Genomic DNA, 22,500 nt, shown 5'->3' on the forward strand with positions numbered 1-22,500 from the left:
TGGCTTTGTGGAACACCACCGAGCACCGCGGCTCTCGCAAATCTGAAGTAATCCATCAATGTGTCCGTCGCGTGTCACGACTGGCTTGCGGCACACCGGGAAAGCAATCCGAATTTGTGGCATGAGGGCTTGAGGGAGCGAGGTGGGAAGGGCGGCCATGAGGGGAACGGGGTCTGAGGGGACACGGGGGGCGAGAGGAGCGGGAGGCGCTGAGAGGAGCGGGGCTGAAGAGCCGGGAGGTGCTGAGGAGAGCGGAGCTGAAGGGCCGGGAGGTGCTGAGGGGAGCGGGACTGAAGGGCCATGGGGCGCCGAGGAGAGCGGGGCTGAAGGGCCGGGAGGCGCCGAGGGGAGCGGGGCTGAAGGGCCGGGAGGTGCTGAGGAGAGCGGGGCTGAAGGGCCGGGAGCAGCTGAGGCACAGCCATAACGGGAGCGGGACTGAAGTACCGGGGGGACGGAGGAGAGCGGCTCACACAGCGGCCGAGCCCGTCCCGCGGCGCCGCGCTGCCCCGGAAGAGGCGGAGCGGGCGGGCGGCCCCACGTGCGGCGGCGGTGGCGGCATGGCGGGGATGGAGCAGATGCAGCAGATGGAGCCGCGGGGCGGCGGCGCGGCCGTGACCGACCCCCGCGGGGTGCTGCGGCAGGGCCGCGCCTTCCTCGACTTCTTCTGGGACATCGCTAAGCCGGAGCAGGAGGTGCGGCTGGCGGCCACTGAGAGCCTCCTGCGGCACCTGCGGGAGGGCAAGAAGGTGAGGCGGGGGCCGGAGGGGCGGTGGGTGCGGGCGGGCAGTGGTTCATCGCACGGCTCATCGCTCCGCTCCCGCTTGGGAACGCGGCAGCGCTGGGCCGGGCACGGGCCGGGCGCGGGGGTCTGGCGGCCGGGCCGCGCCCGGAGCAGCCCGGACACCTCCCAGCTCGGTCTCTCTTGCAGGATGATGAACTCAAGTACACCCTGAAGCGGCTGGTGGAGGGACTGGGAGCCACCCGCGAGGCCGCCCGCCCTGGCTTCAGCTTGGCCTTGGCGCAGGTCAGTGTTTCCCAGCGCGGATCAGAACCCTCGGCAGCCTCTGTCCATGCTTGGGGTCACTTTTGCTGTCTGTGCAAGTCTAGAGGACTCCCTTCTGTGCTCATGGGAGGGAAGGCTCCCACAATAACCGTAGTTTTAAATGGTGCTACTCTGCTTTAGAAACTTATAAAGTTACACACTGTATCAATATCACATTCATACTACAGAATTCAGTCCTGCTTGAAGGACCATCCTTGATTTACAAATTTTGACCAAGTTTTCAATTATTCTCTGTTTAGTACTATTACTGCTTCTTAAAACTGTCTTGCGCTTGGTCTTGGTTGGGTGATGTGGGATATCTGCCCTTCCTCTAAACCAGGTTGCTCCAAGTCCCATCCAGCCTTGCCTTGAACATTTCCAGGGATGGGGCAGCCACAGCTTCTCTGGGCAACCTGTGCCAGAGCCTCACTGCCCTGATAGGGAATGATTTCTTCCTAATATCTAACCTAAATTGACCTTCTGTCAATGTGAAGTCGTTCCTCCTTGTCCTGGCGCTCTGGGACTCCAGAGTCCCTCTGCAGCTCTCTTGGAGACTCTCTAGGCACTGGAAGAAGCTCTGATCCCTCCCTGGAACCTTCTCCAAGCATCACAACCCCAGCTATTCCAGCCTACTTCCTGTTCTATACATCTTTACTGATCTGGTTGTCTTTATTCTGGCCTGGTAAAGCAGCACATCTGCTGCTGTGCTGAACAACTCTTTGGCTCTATTTTAGCTTAACCCAAGGTAATGTCATGAAATGGAAGATCTGCAAACAGCTACTCATCTCTCTCCTCAGGTTTTGCAGGCTTTTGAGGAAATTCCGCTGTGCAACATTTTGGAACAGATAAAAGAAAAACACAATCTGGAAAAAGTGAAAAAAGTAAGTTAAGTTCATGGCAACTTGCCAACTGCTACTTTAATTGTTCTCTATTCTTTGAAGTCTTGGTGTATAGTGTAGCTTTGGGGTTCACGTTAAAGCAAGTGACTAAAATGAAATAACAAATATTTCTAGAAATTGGAAGTTGATGACGTTGTCATCTGGCCCTGTTTTAGGTGAGAGTTGTCAGTGTGATGAAGAGGTACTCTAGGACAGTTCTTAACCATTGTGTAGGGGCTTGCTTTTCAGTATGTTCTCTTCCCATGGTGCGGTGTTCAAGGCTGGATTTTCCTGCCATCTTTCTTCACAGATTGTGTAGCTGTATATGAACTATAGCCTCTCAGGAAAGTAGATTTTTACCTATTTTCTTCTTTTTGTTTGTTTTTTTTTTTTTTTCCCTTTCAGAAACTTGTGAGAAATGCTGCTTTTGGGAACTTTTTTGGAGTGATGGCTCTGTTCCAGTCTGGGCGGCTTGTGAAGGTAACGCTGCTGTCAGGTGTGTCAGTTCTGCTGCTGGGGCTTCTGCTGTGGAAAGAGGATTGACAGAGAAAGGCTGGGTCGCTGGGTAATCGATGCAGTGGCACTTGAAGCATCAAGTTCAGTTTGTTTCTGTTGTGCCATCCATGGACTCTTTGTGCCTTTTTAATGTCTGTTCCTGAGGAGAATGTAGGAACTGTGTTGAATAGTACAGGAGGCTCTTACCTCTCCTGGAATGAAGGGATCTGTTGTCATATCCTGCTGGAAAACATGATTTTGGAAAAAGCTGAGTGACCAATCAAGAAACAATTGCGTGTTTCTTATTACAAGTAGCCATAAACATCTAAAGAGTGGATTACTACCTGAGCCTTCAGCTTGATTTCTGATATATATCCTCTGGTTTTGGCTTATCTTTCCTTTGTAGGACCGGAAGGCTCTGCTGGAGAGCATCCAGCTTCTCCAGCAGCTGACAAATCACCAAACACACCTCAGAGATCTGCCACGCAAAACCCTCATTGACATCACCTCTGAGGTACAGGCACAGCGTGTGGGCTTGGGGCCTGTGGGGTGGGAGGAAGAGAAGGCTTGGCTTTGGGGTTAGATTTTCCTTAGTTCATAGCCGGAAGTTATAGGGGGTGTGGAAGAGTGAGTGTGAACAGTGGGAGCTGTCCCTATATTGCCTGTGGGCAGGTGCTTGTGTTCTGGGAAGGGTGCTCTGGTTTGGCTTGGTTTGACTTCATTGTGGACAATCCCACAGCCTGTTGTTTCCCATTTGCTTGGATTATGTATTGGACCATGTGCACCTTTGGAGAGATGTATGCTGAAAACTCTGAACAAAAAACCTTTTTTATGCAGCAAACCTGGGCCTAAAGTTGGATTTTGGGGTGTTGGGAATGAAATTATGTAGGGACAAGGAGTAAAGAGCTCTGAGTATGTAGTAAAAAAAAGAGTTTATTTCCTTTTTTTTTAAGTGGATATTATTTGTAGATGTGAAGACTAGCACTGTTAAATAAAGAGTTTCCTTGTCCCTGGGTTGCCTGGCTGTACAGGCAGAGCAGCCAGACAGCAAGAGAACAATTGCAGCTGGAGTCAGTTGACCAGTTGACCAGAATTGCTGTCTGATGGCAGCATAGTGTCCTGCTCCCCATGGTTAAGCACCTGGGACTGTCTGGCAGTCATGGACACATCCATTATTTATTTTTCATTGTGTCACCAAAGACTATTTCTAGAGTTTCCAGAACACTGCAAGCTTTTAGTAAAATGTCCTCCAATGCAGATACTTTAATGTGCTTACTTCACTGCAAGTTAGTAAAATGCCCTGAGATATTTCTTATATGCTCTCACCCTCATTCCTGTCTAGGTACCTGAAACTGTGTTTGAGGAGGTCCTGTTTGACATCTTGCAAGGTGACCTCTCTTCAGCCTTCACATCTCCAGAGAACCTGCACCTTTTGCTTGTGGGAATGCAGAAATTCCCTGGTGTTCTGAAACCTAAAAAGCTGAAGAAGCTGTTTGGCTCACCTACTGTTGTAAATGAGGAAAATGTTTCCAGGTAAGTTCTTAAATAAGGAGGTTTAAATGAACATTATTTTCCTCTGGGCTAGTAGTGGGAGAAATGTGGCTGTGGTTCTGATTCCTGCTTGTATTTGCCACTGCAGGTGCTGCTAAGGGTTAGGTGTTAATTGTTATGCAAGTTCCCAAGTTATAGTTGTGTCATTTCTCCCAGGGGGCACAGCCTGCAGTTTTGTGTCTTTCAGCAGGATGAATTTGGCCTTCAATAATTCCCTTTCAGGTCAGATCTCTTCCATTATTTTATTTCTTATTCTAGACTTGTAGAGCTTCTGAAAAGTGCTGCCAAGTCTGAGAAGGAAGACAAGAAATTGCCCAGTGTAGTGTTTGATTTGCTACAAGTTGCACTGAAGGAAGGTGCCTTTGAACTGTTCTGGAATGAAGTTGTGGAGAATGGGCTATTGAAGGAGAAATCAGGACCTGTGAGGTTTGTTTTAACATACACTTTTGGTGGTTTCCCATGTTATCCTTCTGTTTCTTGACTCAGAGGTTTTGCCTTCCATCTCCCTGCATGCTCCTGTACCCTGCCCCAGCACTTCCTCTCTGTCTCGGCCCTGTGTGTGGATTTAGTGCTGTGCTTTAGCCTGAGGGAATGTTCTTTGTTCCCACTCAGTTACATGTGCTACCGGTTGCTGGGCAGTGCTCTCCCCTTGCTGTCCCTGGAGCAGCTGCAGGTGGTTCTCAAAGGGAAGGTGATGCTGCACTATGGAGAACACGTGGTAGCAACTCAGGTAGGTCTTTGAACAAGCTAAAGGCCATGTCTTGAGCACAAAGAAGTCTCTGCCCCACTTCTAGTTTCAAATAATCTTGTATAAAAAAAGTTTATGTAATTTTAGACATTGAACTCTTACTAAAAGCAAGGTTATTGTATGACCACTGGTTGCAGTGGACTGAGTGTAGCCTATATTTGATTGTCATTGCCTATTTTAAGGGTATGGAAGCTGTTCAGCTCTGTCTCACCTGTTTTCATGGCTGCTGCCAGGAAAGCTCTAATGAGGGGGGAAGCAGAGGAAGGGCAGCCCTCAGCAAATTGACAGTGTCATGTGTTGTCCTTTGACAGTCCCTTTGCTTTTGTGTGTCCAGAAGCTCCTTTTTGTTTATCATTGTGCTGGGTGTCGCATGAACATTGGAAGGCAAAGGCAAAAAGGGACAACTCGTGCTTTTGTTTGTTAGTGCTTGTTTCAATAAACATCTGAGGTTTTAGCACAAAAATGATTTGGAATTGGATTTTGGAGCTCCTCTTCCTCTTTCCCTATTGGGAAGCCAGCAAACAACACAAGGCTGCAGTAAAGAGAGGAAAAGTAAAAGGGGAATACTGATAGAACTAGCTTTTAGCTTAGCTTTTTGTGGTAACACAATCCAAAACCTCCTCACATGCACCCAGAAATAGTTGTTGTCTCTTGGGAGAGATAGGACTGTGTGATCCTTCTGTTCTTTTATCAGAGCAGCCATAGGTGTGTGGGTTTGCTCTGCAACTACTGCATACCATGGTGCCTCCCTAAATGGACCAGCTTTCTCCAGGATTTATCCACTGGCTTAGTAGTTTTCCTATTTCTTACTTTTTGTGCTTGTTGAACAGTAAATTAGGCTGTGATCTTCCATGTGCTTCAAACTTTTTTTTGTTCCTATCTGAAATGTACAAATCCCCTGAAAACAACGAGACTAAATGGAAGAAGCTCCTAATATTGTTGATGATGAGAGAATAATGATGAAAAGATCTTTGTTTGAATTTGATTTGGGTTTTGGTGTTTGTTTTGTTTCTTGACATAGGTTGTTTTGAGAAGTAAATGCTGTTACCTTGTAGTTCCTTATGGGATTCTGGTGATTGTTGAAGATGGAGCTAGACAAAGCTGGAGTCTGTTATTTACTGGCAGTTATCTTCCTGATTCCACTTTTTTAATCAACAAGGGAGTAAATGAATATGATTCACTTGAGAGGTCCCTTCCAATCTAGGCCATTCTCTGATTCTATGATTTTTATTTACAGAGCCATTCAGTCTGAGTGTGAAGTTCCTGACCTGCTTCTTTGACCATGTTTTTCAGTCTCCCCAGAGATTTAAGTTTACTGCAGAAATGGAGGGATATATAGATACATTTCTGAGTGGCTGCGATGACCCAGAGAGGCAACTGGCTGTGATGATGGGCTTCTCTACCCTTACCAATCAAGGGAGGCCGGTGTTGTTGAGTGCTTCCAGGGTAGTCAGACACCTGCAGGCAGTGACCTTGCAAAAATACATCTGCTGGCTCAAAGACATGTTCCTCAGGCCAGACTTGGACTGTTGTTTAGACTTCTCAAGTAACCGGCAGAAACAGAACCGGCAGAACGCAGACATGTGAGTACGTGGATATGGCACCTTCCTCTCAACATTTGCTGGTTCCCTTGCCATGAGTTGACAATTGTTTATTTCCTCTGTCTCAGAAAGTTTAGCCCCAGAATCTGACTCTTTCACTGGAATGAAATTCAATTCTGCAAATTGTGCAAGCATATTGAGGACCATCCAGCCTGCCCAAAGCAGACTGCATCACCAAAAGAGCCTTTTCTCTTCTTTTTCTAGTCCTGACAATTGCTTTGGAGAATATGTCTCCTGGTTTCCTCTTTCACTACAGCTTCTCAGGTCTGCGTAGGAATTGTGGCTCTCTTTTACCTCTGTGTTAGACATGCTGACATTCAGGCCAGGTTAAGTGTTAACCTGGCACCTGTAAACCTCACTCTGCTGACTGCTGCAATTCTTGGAAGTGCTTTTTGCTCATCTGCAGACTCTCTGTGGGGTAAATAGGTTGCCTTTTGCATAGTGAAAAGCAAACTTGAGAAGATTATATCTCTTCTTTCTTACCTATTGCTTTGTTACTACATAACTTTGCCAGTTTTAGTGTAAAGCCTCTAAATATCTGAAAGTCACTTCTTGATGCAGTGGATTGTGCAGTGTATTTATGTTGGGTTAGTGTTCAAACTGCTGATTGTGCCCTCCTTCTTATTAAAGAGCACAACAGAAGATTGCTCGTTTGAGAAGATGGATCATGCACCGGCTGGTTAACATCACTGAAAGTGCCACCAGAAAAGAGGAGAGCCTTGTGATGGACATTGCCAGGTGAGACTGATGTAAAGACACATGTGCTTGGGATAATCCTCTCTAGCTCAGCAGCAGTATTCCAGATAAGCTGTCCCCATGACACTAGGCAAATCCAGTAGTGGAAATGCTCCATAACAAATTATTTAGGAGACTAGGTTTTGTTTTTAAAATACCTTCTGCATAATCAGACTAACCTGTGTCATAAGTAGTTGGCACTTAAAATCACATAATTTGTGATTTCTTTTCAATTTTTTTTCAATAAAAAAATTCTTTTCATTTATTTTATTTTCAGTAAATTTATTTATTGAAATTTATTTTCAATAAATTTTCCATTCCTGCTTGCCTAAACTGCTTGAAGGTACTATTTTTAGCATCAGGTCTTAATAAGTATTCTTCTGTCGCTTAAAGTGTCTTGGAGAGTGTGACCCACATCTGACAGTCTTAGTATTGTGTTTTGTGGTCTTAAATGTTGGTGTTTCACTTTTGTGAAGTCCTGAGCATCTTTTTCTCTTCTTTACCCTGTGTACTCGAGAAAAGAGTCTCATTGTAAACAGTGCTTTTTTCAGTGCTTGGACTTCCTTGAATGTGGAGCTGTTTGGTTTGCATGGATGGGCTGATTTTGCTTTGTTATGACCAATCTGGGTTTTCATTTTGTTCCTATTTCTGTCTATTCTAGGTTTTGCTTCTTCCATGCTTTCTTTGTTGCTAAGAAGAAGAATTCCCAGATAGCTGAGGCTAGTGTCCTTCCATCAGAGCCCCTAAATGAACGGGATCATACGGAGACAGAAAACTACTTCTTTGGGTATGGATTTGATTGCATGCTTTAAGCTTGGAAATTTCTCTTTTTCCCTGAGAATAAGATCACCTTGTGAATGGTGGGGCAAGAAGTTTGGAATGGTAGGCTGCTAATGGTAGGAGCATTTCTTTGACTCCAGCACTAGGAAATGGCTTTTTTTATGGAGATGGATTTTTCAAAGATCATGCTTTGTCCATGACAAATGAGTGTATATGAGATGATGAGTATATGTGAGATGATGTGGCAGGTGTGGAGTTGAGCTCATACTGCTTTTTCCCATAGTATTTCCATTGTCTCTGTTGCAAGCTGGAAGGGAAAGGACCCAAGAGGGAGGTGCTGGGTGCTGGTGGCTGTTGCCTTTCTGGCCACTCTGTGTGCGAGATGCTGGTGACTCCACAGCCCTCCCTGTGCTAAGGAAGATAGAGTTGGTATTAGATGTTTTTAGATGATTGCCAAACCTCAGTGGAAGAAAAGTAGAGCACATGGTGGGACACAGAGTGAGAAAAAACTGAGATTAATAGTGTCCTTGAGAGTACCACGTGGCTTGGAACCACCAAGATAATGAGCTCTACACTACTATCTTGGCTACATGTGTGGGTTGAAAGCTGGGCACTGTCAGTCTGGCTGCAGTGGGTGACCAGAGCTCTAGCATGAGAGTGCTTTGCTGGTGGGTATTATTTTGGTAAGTAGGAGCAGGCCATTTGGTTCCTCTGACAGTAACATGGTGCTGTTTCTTTGCAGGTTACTTCAGACATTAAACACCCTGCCTGTTTTGGGGGATACAGCAAAGGCTGCAGCCTTGAGAGAGAAGCACATCCATGGTGTGACTGCAGATGGGAAGCTGTGGATCTTTCTCCTCGTTGAGTATGCCAACAAGCTGCTCTCCAGTGAGCATGTCAAAGCTGTGAAACCTTTCACCAAGGAACAGAGGGATATCTGGGAGAGGTGAGATGCTTGGGAAACTGGGTGCTGGGTTGGTGAAGTAAGAAAGGGAGGAAAGCCCTGGTCTTGGTTTCTCTTTAGGAGAGTAAAAGAGCTGTTGTGTTCTCTTTGCCTCCTGGTGTTCTGGTTGTGTAGCACAGCCATTTCACAGGCAGTGGCAGTTCTTTTTCTTGCCTTTGAGTATCCTGCACCCATGGCTGGGTTTCAGAGTATCTTTCTGTTTCTTCTCACCCCATTCCTTTCTTCCTCTTCCTTCTATGTGTTAACTATGTGATACCCGTGTCCTTTTCTATTTTTCTTCTTCGTCCTTCTCCCAAACATGATTGTAACAGTCTGCTCATCTTTTCTCCTAATAATGCCAGTACAAACTCCTCAATGACTCTTTTCTGAGTTTGATTCCCCATAAAGGTCTAGCCTTGGCTGTGGTTATTAGGAATGTATATATTTTTATAACCCACATTCAGTCAGATACTATTACTGGGTTAAGATTGTCTACTAAAAGAGTATCCAGTGCCAATAGGTGAAATGTTAAGTACACAAAGGTCACATTTTCAGTCTTTTGCTGTTGTAATTGTGAAAAACTCAGAGAGGTTTCTTTCTTCAGAACACTTCAGTCTGTGAAGAATCTGCAGAAGGAAAACAAATCAGACAGTGCCAAAATTGGTGCTTTCCAACAACTTCTGCTTTCAGTGGCCATTCATCTTTTCAAGGTAACATCTCTGAGGAATATTTCTGTAGTATAAAATAGGCTGATAGCTGGGCTTTCTGAACACGCAGATGGGGAGTTTCTCTGTGTTCAGAGATCTAGCCTTTCAGAACCTCTGGCTTCTGAAAATGGGCAACTGGCAGCTAATAAGCTGTGATTCTTATGCTGTCTGTAGACACGTAGTGGGCAAAGCTTGGCCTGACCATTAGTTCTGCCCTTGATTTGCTGCTGACTTGAACAGCAAAAACTTGAGGTTTTTTTTCTGCAAAAGAGTTGTGGTAGGTAATTGTAATATTTGTACCTGTTTAGAGTGTTCCTTAGATTTGGGGCATATTCCTTCTGTTGTTGTTGGTAGTGGGGAGTTCTGAGCCTGTTCCCTGTCTGTGATCAAACAGAATCAGTCTGAAACAGTGGATGTTCTGAGTGACCTTCTGAACTGCACAGAGAGGGCATTCAGCAAAGAAGCCAAGAAGAAGAAGAAGACTGGTGAGTCCTTCCTACAGAAGGAAAGGGAGTGGGATTGTTAGTGGTCTGTCAAAGACAGAAGATGGCAGTTCTGTATTAGTGAAGCACTGGTTCTGGCTTGATGTACTTAACCCCAGGAGAATCCCTTCTTCATTCTCTTTCCGTACCATTCTAAGTCTTCTGCTCCAGCTCTCTGTCTGCCCTGTCAGTGGGTTGTGTTCCTGTGTGCCTTGGAAAGGAGAGCTGAGCTCCACAGCTGCCCTTGTTTGGGTGAGCACTCCAAGGGAGTTCGTTCTCCTTGAGTGATTGCTCTGTGCAGGCCAGTGGCTGGTGGTGTCTGCCTGGCAGAGCTGTGGGCTTGAACACCCAGCAGGCATGAAACATGTTTCCTTCTCAGCTTGAGTTCTGAGCAAGCTAAATGTGTCCTCTGTGTATACACAGCATGTTTGGAGATGGAGGCTGATCCTTGTTTGGGGCCTGTGGACCCTCTAGGCTGGGACTTGGTCAGAAAAAAACTTGGCTTGATCTTCTGATTTCCTCTCTAACTGTGGTCTTGTTCTCCTGAAATCTGTGTAAGTCAATTTGAGGGCACTGTGAAAATAAAAGCTGTAATTCTTTGGTGGTTTGGTTGGTTGTAGAGCAGGATTCCCAAACTTCTGGACTAAATGACAAATTTCAAATGCCATCACTTTTTATGGGCTGCTGTGACTTCTGATTTCACTGGAAACACTATAAAATATAAAATATATACTTTGCTGACCAGCTGTTAATTGCTTTAATGTGGCCAAGTAGGTGTCAGACAACTTGCAGAACTGCTAATGTAAGTAAAGATTTAATAAATAGTGGCTTTTGTTACCTGGTGAGCCTTTGCAGTGGTCAAAAGACCATTTCAAGCATGTTTCTCCCTGTGGTTTCTTCCTCCCAGCCTTCTGGTCTGTGTTACTGAGTGGTACTTTTAAGAGTCAGCTAGAAGGACAATTTTTATTCCTTGGTGAATTTTTCTGTAGTTTCTTACTGATATACCAATGCCTCTTCCTGTCATTGTTTGTTTGTTCCTGTGCAGACGACTCGGAGCCAGGATGGGTTGAGGTGATGGTGGAAATCCTTCTCTCCCTCCTTGCCCAGCCCAGCCTCCTCTTACGTCGGATTTCCAAGAGTGTGTTTGTATGGATATGCCCTAACCTGACCAAGAGGGGCTTGCAGCTGATCCTGGATGTAAGTGAGGCACTAGTAGGGCCTTGTACTGTTTGCCTGTTTTGTGCCTAACAGATGTATGTACAAGCATGTCTCGATTTTGGGTTTAATTTAAAGTCCACTTGATTTAGGAGCTGTCCGATGATGTGTGTTACTGAATTTGAGCTGTAGTTTAGGCTATTTTTTATTCTTGTGGGGGAGGAGTTTGGTTGTTTTTACAGGAGCCTGAGATCTGCTAACTTCAAGCTGTATTATTTGATAGTTTTAGGCTGAAGAAATTCCTGGGTCAGTTTATATAACTGGTAGATTTTATATGTAAGTATAAATGGTAACATTTTTTCTAGAAAGGTTCTTTCTTCATAGAGGTGCTAAAAATAAGTGACACTAAAAATCTGAATTGGTCATACCACTAAGAAAGGTGATGCCTACTGAGAAAATAATATATAGATTGCAAAGATGGGCTGTCAGGTACTTTGTGATGAACCTAATACTTCATTTGTAACAAACCAAGCTGTGTGATGCCACCAGCCTCTTCAGTTTTCTCCACCTTTTTTGTTATTTACAGAAAAAACTTGGCATGTTAACAAGCAGAAAGTTAATGCCCTTGCTTAAAATTCCATTATTCAGCTGGTTTACTGTGCTGAAATTTCTGTCTGTTGTACACAAGAAATGATGAAAAACAAAACAATGAAAAAATGCAAGTCCTTTTTTTTTTTTTTTTAATAGGTTTTTGACCCTAACCAAGAGCAAAATGAAGAAAGTGCAGTCGTTGTGATGGAAGAATCGAACAAAAAGACCAAATCTGCACAGGACACGGTAATTGTGCCATTGCCAGTGACAAACACTCCTCATATCCTCAATATTTAATGGCTCTCCTGAGCTGGGTTAATAGATAAACATAATTTCTCTACTTGAGGAAAATGGCTGTTGCTCTATTAAGGTTTCTTTTAAAGGTTCAACACACAAATGGCTTGTTGGAAGTGCATGCTTGAGTCTCTTGGCCTGTGGTTGTAGGTGTGGCTGGTTGAATAGAGGTGGCTGCCTTTCTGAGGAGAAATAGCTGCATCCTGAAAGGAGCACAGGCCTCTCCTTTTTGCAGCCAAGATGGAATCATGGCTGTGATGCACAGCCAGCTGGATTCCAGATCTCACGTTTTTAAGGACTGTGGAGATTCAAGTCACGAGGCGTTACAGAGAGGAGGGTCAGATGGGAGCTGTTCCTTGGAAGCTTCTCTTTGATCCTTATTTAATATGAAAGAGAAGTCTTTATTATATTCCACTTTCAGCTCTTGTGGAGACCTGGTACCCCATTATCTGAGAGATCTGTATTTGGATCTGAGGGCTTAGAAGGAAGGCAGTAGGGGAGGGTTGAGGTTTGATTTCTGAGAATTGAGTTGGGCTTGTGTGGTGGGCTCAGGAGATGAACTTTCCTTCCTTAGGATGAAGAAGGAAGCGAAGACTCCTCGGATGAAGACAACACTGACAGTGAAGATGAGGAGAGTGAAGAAGTTGATGATAATTTTCGCAGTCAGCTGATGAAAGTTCTCCAAGGAGGGAATGCTTTGGTATGTTTTCACTGCCTACCTTGATACAGATACCAGGAGGCTGGGATGGTGAGAGATGATCTAGTGACCCTCATCCTGCCTGAGCTCATGCAGTCTCGGCCCTTGCATCCATCTTTGTATGGCGCTTGAAACAGCTCATGGTCTTAGGTGAGCTGTGGGAATAAGTCACTTGTCCTTTTATTTATTGTTCATATGTCTCGAGCACTTCAGCTTGTTCAGTCTAGCCTGACACAGCTTCTGCTCCTGCCTGTAATAAATGAGATTGATGAGAACTAAAGCACTGAGATAGTGTTACTTGTGTTGGCTGGCCTGTGTGGAGGAGTGTTCCCTCAAGGCCACTCTAGAGACTTAATATAGCAGTGACGGAGTTTGGTTTAATGATCCCAGTAAAGGTTGCAGGCATAGAAACATATTCCTCTTTACTGAAGGAGGAACAGCACAGAGGGAGTCAGGTCAAAACCTCAGCCTCTTTCCTCTCCTGATCCTCTCTACATGTTAGTGCTGTGCAGCCAGATTACCTGATGGGAAATATAAGTGAGATTTCTCATGGGTCTGAGCATCTGTGTTCCCTCCCTGCAGTATTGTTCTGGGTTAGCTACACCCCTGCTTGAGTCTGGTCTTGGCTCTGGTTCCCTCCCCGCTGTCCTTCTGAAGTATATGAGTTGATGTGTTGGGTTTTCTCTCCTGAAAACAAAAGGAAGGAGATAAGAGTGATGAAGAGCTGGATGATGATGCTATGATGGCTCTTGACAAGAACATCTCAGCCCTTTTTGCTGAGCAGCAGAAACGGATCCAGGCGAAGAAAGATGAGAAAGACAGAATACGGAAAGAGAAGATCCTGCGGAGGGATTTCAAGGCTAAGGTGGGAGAGAAGTGTTTGTGTGAAGACCTCTGGCTTAGTAGCATGTCACTTGAAGCCTATGCATGCTGTGAGCTACCTAACACTAAACAGCTTGGACATTCACATGTGTCATGAGCTCCTGGAAGCTGGGACTGGATTGTTCTGGCTTTGTACAGCACCTGGCACAGCACTTTTGGGGTCAGTGGCTGGGGATTCACAGGCCTGTTTGAAAACCAGGATTGTGCTGTCAAAACGTGCACCATGGTTTTCACTTGCTGATCTGAAATGCTTAAACTGATAAGATCTTTTCCTGCAGCTACCCAAACATGCCTGTCAGTTTGTTTTTAAACTGGACAAGCTTGATGTTCCTTAATGCATTAAGTGCCTCGGATCATTTTGCAACATGAGCTTTTTTTGCCAGTAAAATTGGGAGTTTTGCTAAACCCTCTGGTTGGTTGTGACTGTAATGCTGAGGTCAGGCCGCCTGGTGTCAGCATGGATCTTCTGGGATGTTCCAGCGTCCAGGGACAGCTCCAGCTGCTCCCAGACAGAAATGGGAGTCAGGAGTCAGTTAGCCAAGGCTGAATAGTGAAGTGAGCCAGTGGCTCTGCTGCATTTCCCTTCTGATGCTGTTCTATAAAAAGGCTGATTTTATGCTGGTGCACTGTCTGTAATTCAAGGGAGCTTGCAGGGGTGAGAGCTGTCAGTCAGTGGTGCTAACAGGGACCTGTGCCAGGTTAGAGTGACTGCAGGTCTGGCCAGGTGATACTGATTCTTGTAACTGTTCTTTCTAAATGGTGTCACTGCACGAAATAGAGTTGGAACTAACAGACAACTCTCAATCTTCAGTTTCAAATTTTAATTTTCAGTTTCCCGTGCCTTAACATTAGAAATGATACCAGAGTGTGTACAGACCTCAGCTGTAAATAATTTTCTTCAGCCCCCTCCAGCTGCTCCATAGCCTACTGGTAGGTTCTCTGTGTAAATCCATCTTGCTTCCCTGTCTGCTGTACTCCTCACATGGATAACTGTGTTTGCAGGTGTTGGATCTGATTGATGTGTTCCTGGTCAAGCAAGCAGAGAACCCCTTGGTGTTTGATATCATTGAGCCCCTGCTTCTATTGATTGAACAGTGCATGAGCTCAGACTCTGACAAGCAGGAGGTGGATTTCCTCCAGAAAACAGCTAGTATCTTCAAGTAAGTGTCCTTAGACCTCCAGGTAATAGACAGTGGCTTTTGATAAACAGCTGCGGTGTTGGTTGAACACCGGAGCTGGTCTTTCTAAGGCTAAAGGCAATTGCTATGCTTAGAGATTGTGTAGGTTAGATTAACAGCACCACACACATACACAGAGTCATAACCTGCAGGAAAGGAATTAGGATCTGGATTTTCTGTGCTAAAGGACTTGGAGTGTCAAACCTGTTTGCAGGTGGAAGCCCCAAGAACAAATACAGGTACTGCAGGTATGGAGCCATGTCACTGAATACCTCCATGGGCCTCTGACCTCTGAGTCAGACCATGCAACAACTCCCAAGGCTTACAGAGTTGCTGCTGTGGCTGGAACAAACTCTCAACAAGTTATTTCTGAGGCAGGCAGAGTGCAAATTCTCTGTTCAGGGCCAGAAGTGAGGGATGATACCAGCTAGACAGATAAAATGCATGCTGTGTCACATGTATCCTTTGTGCACCACTTCTTGACCATCCTGACAATTTTCAGTGCTGCTCCCTCTTCCCAGTTGAGAAGCAGTTGTGAAGTAACAAGGTTTGAGGTAGTTAGTGCCCTTTGTGGGAGCTCTGAAGGAAAGTCAGCTCTGATGCCTGAATTTGTGCTTGAAGGTGAAAAGTGTTCAGAGTCCTCACCCTTCTTGCCACAGCCATGTGCTGTCCACAGCTGGCATTGTTTGTCACCACTCGCTGTGTTCTGGTTTTGCTCTCACCCTGATGAAGTGCTCAGTGTTCCTGGCCATCCTCCCCTGGGCTCTGTCTGTAGGTAACAGCTTTGCATTTGTTTCAATGCTGTGCAGGAACTCTCTGTGCCGCAACAAGCAGTACTGCAAGAGAGTGGCCTCCCTGCAGGAAGATGTGCATGCTTTAGTGCAGAGACTGGTCAAGAAAGCCTGCAAGCACAGCGACTCTGCAGTGGCTCTCTATTACTTCAGGTGAGTGTTCACAAGGAGCTTCTCTGCTGATGCTGTGAGGTCTGAGCAGGTGTGATGTTGTGTGTTAAGGGGTCTGGGAAGCAAGAGCCTTGCAGAAGGTTTGGTGCCAGCATCTGTGTCTTACATAAGGACTAGTCAGTCCTGGCAGTCTGAAGCATTTTCAAACATGTCTGTTTTTTGGTGATTGTCTTTTATAGCTTCTGTGATACAGAAATGGTCTGGGATAGCGTTGCTGCTGCTGGTGGGAAGTGCTTTGAGGCTTCCTCTGGGAGTAATGCAGTGTGTGTGCTTCAGTGGGGGATGAGTGTAATTCCTAATCAACCTGTGATGGTTGTTCTTTAAATGCAGTGTTTACTGTCTCCATGATAGCATAATGAAGGCAATTGCCATCTAGTCCTGACTGTACCTACCAGTATTTTCTCCTTTGCTGTAGAATACAGCAAAGTTAGGATACCCAGATATGTATTTGTTAGAAAGATGAGTGATCTTGCTGTTCTGTGGTGTAAATAGGAGTGCCATTTACCAGCAGGCTGTCTAGTGACATGCAGCCACTTTCAGGAGGACTTTCATACTCAATCTGGGATATTTCAGCTCATCTGTGTGTGCAGTGGGTGCCATGTTGCCTGGTCAACCCAGTGCTGTTGGACATTGTTGGCTCTGCAGCACATTTCCCCCATGGCTGTGCAGGAACCGTGGTACTTCTGGCAACATGGGGCTGGCTGTGTATGCTGCAAGGTTCCCTGACAGCTTCCCAGCAGTGGCAGTCCTCAGTGGAGCAGTGCTCAGTAAATACTGCATTTTCCACAGAGGTCTGCATGCTCTCCCAGTGGAGAGTTCTCCAGCCTGAGTTCTCCGGCACATGGCAGCTGAGGCTGAGAGGCTGTGCTGCAGTCCTGGCTGAGCTGTGCAGGCTCAGAAATCCTGGGCAAGGTGCAGAACTCCTCCAGCAGTGCCAGTCAAAAGCATGAGCTTGAGGAAACCAGGCTGACAGTGGGGATATCTGACTGTGATGACACATAATGAAATGATTCAGCTTCCTAAGATTTCTTTGTCTTTAGGTCAGGTCAGAGTGGGTTAGACTGAGAGAAGGGACCCTCTCAAATTCTGTAACCATCTTTGCTACAAAGTAAGCTGTCTGTGCCACTTGGCCTCTGCCCTTAGGTAGCTTCACTGTGGCACTGTGGTAACTGCTGTGTTCTCCCCTTTTCTTTTATAGTGCCTCATTGTACCTGCTCAAAGTGTTGAAAGGAAACACATCATCAACTGCTCCTCCCCCTGAGCCCGAGAAACAGAGTGACAGCAGAGCAAAGCAGGTGTGTCAGGTAAGACACAAGGCTGCTCCTGAGGATGTGTTTTGCCAGTAAAGCTGCATTACCTTGGGTTCTGCTGAGTGACCCTTCCTTGTTCATTGTCACTGGGCCTGCTGCTTGCAGGCACCTGTCTACCTGATCTCCACGAGACTGAAAAGTTCCCTGTGCCTTTCTGGCCCTCACCCTCCTGGCTTTCACCCTTTCCTGCCTGCTTGCCCATAGCCACAGGGGCTGCTGATTCAGTGGATCCAGGTTGATGTCCAGAGAAGCCTCATGGGTATTTGTGCTGTTCTCCCTCATTTGCTGGTTTTTCCATTAAATTCCTGGCAGTCACTCTTGAGTTTTTTTCCAGTGGGTGCTGAGGAGCAGGAAGACACAGAACAGTGGTGGATGAGAGTAAACTCCTATTCCCCTGAGGTCTGGGCTAAGGTGAAGGGTGAAGAGTGTTTTAAGCAGGCCTGATTTCAGTGGTAGTTGTTTGGAGGGAGACTTCATCTGATTGTGCTACAGGTGTCCATTACTAGAAGACCCTTAGTCTGATCCCCTTTCACCTACTGTCTCTGCTGCATTTCACAGGTCTCAGAGTAGGTGACCTTTTATATTGGGCAGCCCACTCCAGTCATCTCCACTAGAAACTAGGAAGTAGTGTCTCAGTCTCACAGCTGACCCTGGCCTTGCCTCTGAACCCCTCAAACTGATCACAGGAATTAGTGCCTTCATCTTGCTGACATCTTGTGGGGTGGAAAAATAAACAGAGCTCCCTCATGGAAATTAACACACACTGAAGTATTGCTGGAGGCTGAAAAGACAGCCAGTGTTTCTAGGGCTTAGGGAGAGGTGGAGGGTGTTAATCCAAGTAGCTCCTGTGCAGTGCTGGGCCTTTTGTGAAAGAAAAACAAAATGGGAGATCTGGGGGGAATATAAACAACATACTTGACTTTGAGGCTAGAGTGAGGCATGCTTCACAGCATCCTTGTGCAGTTTCACAGGGAAGCTTCTTATTCCAATGGGAGCAGAGCTCTGGTCCTGGCCAGGTAGGGACAGAGCCAGCAGCTGACATGAGCTGCCAGTTTGAGGGAAGTGACAGCTCAGTTCATGTCATGCTGCTGATGCTGACTGACATTGTGTTGAGGCCAAGGAAGTTTTGCAGTGGAGAACCAGAGACAGAAGTGTTGTGTGTTTCCAGTGAGCTGTGCTTTGTGTGCACAATTTGGAGCTTTTTAATAAGCAGGAAAGTGGAACTAGAGACACTAGGATGCAGTAATCAAATTTATGGAAAAACTATAGAAGAATTTTTTTTCAGTAAATATATGCATGGAAAGAGATATCAATTATTTCCCCTGCAGACGTGTGTATCAAGTAAGTGCTAAGTAGAGACACTCAACTAGAAAAACTGAGGTCATATTTCAAGACCCATCTTCCTTGTTCCACTTTAGCCTGTGTTCAGCTGCAGTAGTAGTGGGAGTTTGACCTGAGAACAGGACACTATGTTAACTTGGATTTAGATTTCCATGTGGCCATGGAAAAATTCCTTGGGCAGAGGTTCACTGCTGTGAAGATTACAGTTTTTTCCTCCTGGGCCCTAATTTTTCACTCTTGCCAAAGGCAGTACTTCCCTGGCAGTATGAGAGCAGTCAGGAACGTTGGGATGCAGTGCTCCACACTTGGCTCTTCCATGACTCCTGTTTAGATCCATGTAGCCTGAGCAGGTTGCTGTGTGTCTGGGATTCTTGTTCCCCACCAGAGGGGGATATTGGAGCATGGACGCAGTTTTGGGATTGCTGGATCCCTGATCAGTGCTAGGACTTGTCTGCTGAGTACCTAGGAGTCCTGGACATAGGTGCTAAGTGTGTGTAGCTACAGATATGTACATACACTAAAATCTACAGATACAAGTAGCTCTTCAGCTGAGAACAAACACCATGTGCACAGCCCATCTACTGCAGGATGGGCCTGCAGTGCCCTGTGAGCCTGGTGTTACTAGACATGCCAGCCACAAACCTAGAGCACAGCCCCCACACTACATGGAGTGTGTGTAGTCCTACTAGGAAGCTGTGCTGCCCTTCAGTGACAAGGTCATATGGCTGTCAGTGCCTGGGAGAGCATATTTGGGGTGCACTTGGCTGTTTATTCATGGTTCTGTGTCATATCTCAAGCATAACTAGTTATTGGGAAAACCTCTTAGAACTGATGGAAATTAATTTATTCGTAGTTAGTGATTCATTCTTGTGTTTCACTGGGAATGCTTTTGTTCTGTTTTCTTCTCTGCAGCTTTTGAACCCAGGCTGTTTGAATGTGAAGAAGGTGGCTGCTATCTACCAGCAGGCACTGACCCAGTTCCTCAGCAAACGGAACAGTCCCCTTACATTCTCCATGTTCCATGATCTCTTCAAACGCTTCCCAGTAAGTGCTGCTGGCTGTGTTGTCTTCTGCTGGCTCCAAAGTATGGTTATAATTCTGGGCAAAGTAGGGAGAGAAACTTCTCTGCTTTATTGCAGACTTTTGAAATTTCTGTCAGATTTTCTTGGGTTTTCACCTGCTCCAACTCTTAAACTCAGACTGTTTTTATAGCAACACTGCAGGAGGCCAGGATCTTATTTATGGTTTGGACTGGGATACTGCATGCAGAAAGCAGGTGAACAGCAGGCTGCTCTTTAAAACATAGCCTAAGAAGCTTTAATTTTTTACCAGTATTCAAGACAACATGGATGAGCAAGGTTTGCACAAAGGCAAAACAGGTCACCTTGTTTGAACAACCAATGTAGCTCCTGTCCAGCTCTGCTCCCACTGCATTGCTCAGTTTATCAATTTTCTTCCAAGAAGGCTGAGGAGTGTAAAGTCTAATTGGAATCTAATCTTCAAGGCTGATATTCAGACAGGGCAAGTGTCTGAAATGTTTGAGGTATTTCCTGCAAGCTTGACCCAAGCCTGGGGCTGGTCTCTTCTGTGAGGACAGCCAGTTCTTAAGACACAGCCATGGGCCTGAATGTCATACAATTCTTCAGGGGTTTTTAGGTCAGAGCAAGCTGGAGACAGCTGCCAGAAACCCTTTCTCCAAACCTTTTAGAACTGATGTCTGATGTGAGGGTGGGAGGAGATGTAGGCTTGTGTAACCAGGGCAGGATGCTTTCAGGCTGAGGACTCCATTCAGGAGAGTTCCTCTGCTTGCCAGGTTTCTTAGGGCACCAGCCCATGATGCCTTGTATCTAAGTTTGAGAAATGGAGGGAGAGCAGGGCTGTGTGTTGCCCACATGAACAACAAACTTAAGATCCCATCTGCAGGTTTCTAAAGCCTTTGGACTCCATATAATTGTTCCTTGTAGTGTTATCTTTTAAAATCACCACATCCACATGTCTTTCTAAATACCTCCAGGGATGGTGACTCAACCATTTCCCTGAGAAGCCTGTGCTAGTGCCTGACAACCCTTTCAGTGAAGAGATTTGTCCTTATGCCTAATGTAAACCTCCCCATGTGCAACTTCAGGTCCTTTCCTTTTGTCCTGTCATTTGTTCCCTGGGAGGAGAGACCAACCCACACCTGGCTACAGCTCAACATGTTCTTCTTTGCCTGGGACTGGGGCTGTGCACAATGTGAATTGACACTACACAAAGTGTCAGCCAGATGCAGACTTTAACTTGGCAGAGTACAGGGGGTGAAAAATGCTTGCCTGATTTTTCCAGGTGAAAAGAGGTGAAGAGCTTTGCTGCTGCTTTTTGTTGTGATCAAGATTTCACTCAGAGCTGGTGTGAAAAAAGCTGTTAATTTTCAAATAAACTGTTGCTGATTTCTGGGCACTTCTCTTTCTTGTATAATTTTCTTCTTACTCAGGAGGCTGTGTTCAATATAGACTGTTTTGCTTGAAAAACAAACAAACCTGTCAGCAAACCACTAATGGGAGACTGTGTCTTTCTTTGTTACAGATCATGTGTAAGCCATTAGTAGATACTCTGGTTGAGTTTATCACAGCAGCAACCAGGCAACATCAGCAGGTAAGAATGAAAGTAAACAAACAAAACCCTATAACAGTCAATCAGGGAAGTAACTTAAACATGGCAGCTCAGATGATTTTTAATATGTTTATAATATTCATTTATGGCTCCCCAGTTTTGGAAGTGGCTTTCAGGGGGCAGATCTTTTGCAAATACTGCCTTGCTGCTCCAGGTGTGTGAAGCTGTGGAAGTGCCACACAATATATCCACAGTCATGGGAGTCCTTTGGTAGCATCTCCTTTAAAAACTGCCTGCAGCTCTCAGGGTTGAGGCCTGATTGTGGTAGGGGTTGACTCTAGTTGCTTATTCCTTGATTACCTCCTTCTTGGTGAGATGTTCTCAGTACTAATGGATTATGCTGTGGTCCCTGCCTCCTCATGCTACCTCGAGGTCAGGTTCTTGAGTCTGTTCTGTGCCTTGCTAGCTGTCCTGCATTTTAAAGTCTGTGTGCAGCTGTGTGTAGTTTAAAACCACCTGTACCACAGATCTGATTTTTGATGGTTGGTTGCCTGTGCCTGACTAACAAAATTAGTGGAGCCTTATCAATAAAACATTGCAGGGTGAGTGCACAGCTCAGTGTTGCTGGAGCAGGGAATGAGGCCTGTCTGGATTTTCAGTGCACTGGGGGGGCCTTCTACACAGTTAATAACCAAAACCCCTCTAGGCCAATAGCACTGTCTCCAGCTTTCCCACCCCCCAGCTGTACCCTGTGTCTGTCCCCTGCAGAAGTGCATTCTAGATTGATCTCCCTGTGTCATAAATAGCTGTTTTATTGTTTCTGATCATTGGAGGGAATGTGGAGGGGTAGGTATGTGTTTACAGCAGAGCTGCTTTACATTGTTGGTGTAAATTGCAGTTCAGACTGTTTTACCCAACAGGAATAGCTTTGATTTAAAGAAGACAAAAAAAAAAAAAAAAAAAAAAAAAGTCAATGGAGCTATTAATAATTTCAGTGGATGGTAATAAGGATGTGTTACACAAACAACAAATTAATTGTAAGGCACATACTTGATCCCATCCTCAAGAGACCAGAGCAGCATCCCAAGCAGGCAGCTCCATTATGTGGAGCTTCCATTATCTTTGCTCTCCACAGGGAATAGCATTCTCCTTCTTCCAGGGCTTCCACCAAGCTGCTTGAGCTTTGTTTGCAGAGCCTGTTTGCCTGTGGGTGGGAGAAGTAGGGGAGAACATGTGGAGTGTGTGGGAGCTGGGTACAGAAATGGATATACTGCTGTTCAAACAAAGGCGCATGGAGAGCGAGCTCTGGTAAGCCTGTGGAGTTTGGAGTTGCAGCTTTACATTTTTTCTGCAGTGCTTCCTTTACAGGAATTCTGGCTTCCCAGCATCAAATGTCCAGTTTGTCAGGTCTTCAGTTAAATTTTCCCACTGATTCTCAATGCAGATGTGTTTTGGTGTTATCCTAGTGGGTGGGGTAGAAGTCAAACTAGGTGGGTATATATGGCAAAGTGATGTGGGTAAAGCAGGGGGGTAACTTCT

The 22,500-nt window shown here is 45.7% G+C and overlaps 1 protein-coding gene across 1 annotated transcript in view; it reads left to right on the top strand.

Annotated features, from left to right (window-relative positions):
- Positions 1–533: 533 nt before the first annotated feature.
- MYBBP1A (MYB binding protein 1a) overlaps positions 534–22,500 on the top strand; it is a 55,182-nt gene continuing 33,215 nt past the window's right edge. The window contains exons 1-23 of the mRNA XM_041463606.1: positions 534–746; positions 929–1,024; positions 1,840–1,923; positions 2,326–2,400; positions 2,822–2,929; positions 3,758–3,948; positions 4,225–4,392; positions 4,579–4,696; positions 6,008–6,297; positions 6,946–7,053; positions 7,712–7,837; positions 8,573–8,776; positions 9,378–9,483; positions 9,875–9,965; positions 11,008–11,159; positions 11,865–11,954; positions 12,577–12,702; positions 13,400–13,564; positions 14,584–14,741; positions 15,569–15,703; positions 16,920–17,025; positions 19,285–19,416; positions 20,935–21,003. Of these exons, the coding sequence (XP_041319540.1) occupies positions 558–746; positions 929–1,024; positions 1,840–1,923; positions 2,326–2,400; positions 2,822–2,929; positions 3,758–3,948; positions 4,225–4,392; positions 4,579–4,696; positions 6,008–6,297; positions 6,946–7,053; positions 7,712–7,837; positions 8,573–8,776; positions 9,378–9,483; positions 9,875–9,965; positions 11,008–11,159; positions 11,865–11,954; positions 12,577–12,702; positions 13,400–13,564; positions 14,584–14,741; positions 15,569–15,703; positions 16,920–17,025; positions 19,285–19,416; positions 20,935–21,003 (3,087 nt within the window). The 5' untranslated portion in view covers positions 534–557. The remainder of the gene's footprint in view (positions 747–928; positions 1,025–1,839; positions 1,924–2,325; positions 2,401–2,821; positions 2,930–3,757; positions 3,949–4,224; positions 4,393–4,578; positions 4,697–6,007; positions 6,298–6,945; positions 7,054–7,711; positions 7,838–8,572; positions 8,777–9,377; positions 9,484–9,874; positions 9,966–11,007; positions 11,160–11,864; positions 11,955–12,576; positions 12,703–13,399; positions 13,565–14,583; positions 14,742–15,568; positions 15,704–16,919; positions 17,026–19,284; positions 19,417–20,934; positions 21,004–22,500) is intronic.

The sequence above is a fragment of the Pyrgilauda ruficollis genome, unplaced genomic scaffold, assembly GCF_017590135.1.
Source record: "Pyrgilauda ruficollis isolate IOZ18807 unplaced genomic scaffold, ASM1759013v1 scaffold168, whole genome shotgun sequence".
In the NCBI taxonomy this organism is placed as follows: domain Eukaryota; kingdom Metazoa; phylum Chordata; class Aves; order Passeriformes; family Passeridae; genus Pyrgilauda; species Pyrgilauda ruficollis.